Here is a 1,212-nt window from a genome sequence, read left to right on the forward strand (position 1 = left end):
TACGCTCGCAGCAACGGCAATTTCGGCAATTTCAGCATAACACCATAATACTAAAACAGAGATATTGGCTATCATAATTAAAATAAGAACATAATAGAGAAACAAAATACCAAATAGAACAAGAGCAAGAGCGTTACAGGGTTAGGAATAGAGGTTCAATGTCAAAATGAAGAGGATGGTGCAGTCACTTCTCTCCCCCGGTGACAAGTTCCAGCTGTAACGATTCCAACAACTATAGTGTACTCAGGAACATTAAAGATGGGGACAAGGTCATTCTAAAGCAACAAAAGATTCATAGACAGTGACTCCGGTAACTAGGGAACAACGAACTCACCCATATGAACAGTAGCAACCAAGGTCTCCGGCGACGGCGGCGGAAAAGGAACGACTCCTCCTCTGCTGCGTCACTCTCAATGGCAGCGGCAGCAAACCCTGATGGCAACGGGAATAGGGAGCGACAATGATGAAGGCTCGACGAAGATAGCGAGGCACGATGGTGCAAGTCAGCATCTTCTCTTCGCGTCTCACCCTCAGCGAACGGCAATGGCGATACACGAACAACGGCAACGGGGCGTGGCTCGACGGCAGCTCCTTCCTCTCCTCCGTGGGTCACGTTCGCCTCTCCCTTTCTTCTCTGTGACAGCAGCTCGGCAGCGGCACCAAGCTCCATAGCGTTGTTCCTCCCCCTCTCTTCTTCTCCTTCGTCCTCTGTCTCCCTTCCTGTTCTCCGTTTTCCCCCATCTTCCCTCTTTCCCCTTCCTTTCTTTTCCCTTTCTGTTTTCCCCCTCGAGCTCCCCTGTTTCCTTTCTTTCCCATTCTGTTTGTGCGTGTGTTTTGTGAATTTAGGATAAAATTAGGTTTTTAATTAGGAATTTAAGGTTAAGGTATAATGTATATGAGTAATATAACAACCTTTATAAAATATTTGAGATAGAATAACAATTTAAGATTCAAATATAATACCATAAAAATTGCTTCATAAAAATTACTTTCAAAATGCATAAGATTTTGTTTATCAACATATCAATGAGCTCAAACAATTATTTTTAATTTAAATTATAAAATAAGCATACTAATCACATTCTATAAAATACGGTTAAACTCGAAATATCAATTACCTATATTAAATTATATGACCTTTTATTATTTTTCTATCATAACTTTAATTTCAATTTATATATAAAATAACTAGTTATAATCAAAATTGTGCAT

General features: G+C 40.2%; 1 protein-coding gene across 2 annotated transcripts; it reads right to left on the reverse strand.

Annotated features, from left to right (window-relative positions):
• Nucleotides 1-137: 137 nt before the first annotated feature.
• Nucleotides 138-711, reverse strand: LOC107628308 (uncharacterized). Of its 2 annotated transcripts, none has more exons than XM_021115801.2 (2): nt 335-711; nt 138-232 (listed from the first exon to the last, which is right to left on the reverse strand). In XM_021115801.2, exons 1-2 carry the CDS (start codon nt 668-670, stop codon nt 185-187), a joined length of 384 nt encoding a protein of 127 aa, XP_020971460.1. In that variant the 5' UTR covers nt 671-711; the 3' UTR covers nt 138-184. The 2 variants fall into 2 exon arrangements, with proteins under 2 accessions (XP_020971460.1, XP_088360291.1); XM_088504165.1 differs by having other exon boundaries at nt 151-214.
• Nucleotides 712-1,212: the final 501 nt, after the last annotated feature.

The sequence above is a fragment of the Arachis ipaensis genome, chromosome B2 (genome assembly GCF_059453495.1).
Source record: "Arachis ipaensis isolate K30076 ecotype BB chromosome B2, ASM5945349v1, whole genome shotgun sequence".
In the NCBI taxonomy this organism is placed as follows: Eukaryota; Viridiplantae; Streptophyta; class Magnoliopsida; order Fabales; family Fabaceae; genus Arachis; species Arachis ipaensis.

Excerpts from the sequence above, each read along its gene's own strand:
- LOC107628308 (XM_021115801.2), bottom strand. The coding sequence starts at position 670 with ATGGAGCTTGGTGCCGCTGCCGAGCTGCTGTCACAGAGAAGAAAGGGA. Across the intron at positions 233-334 it reads GGTTGCTACTGTTCATATGG|TTGTTGGAATCGTTACAGCT; the intron begins GTGAGTTCGTTG and ends AGTACACTATAG.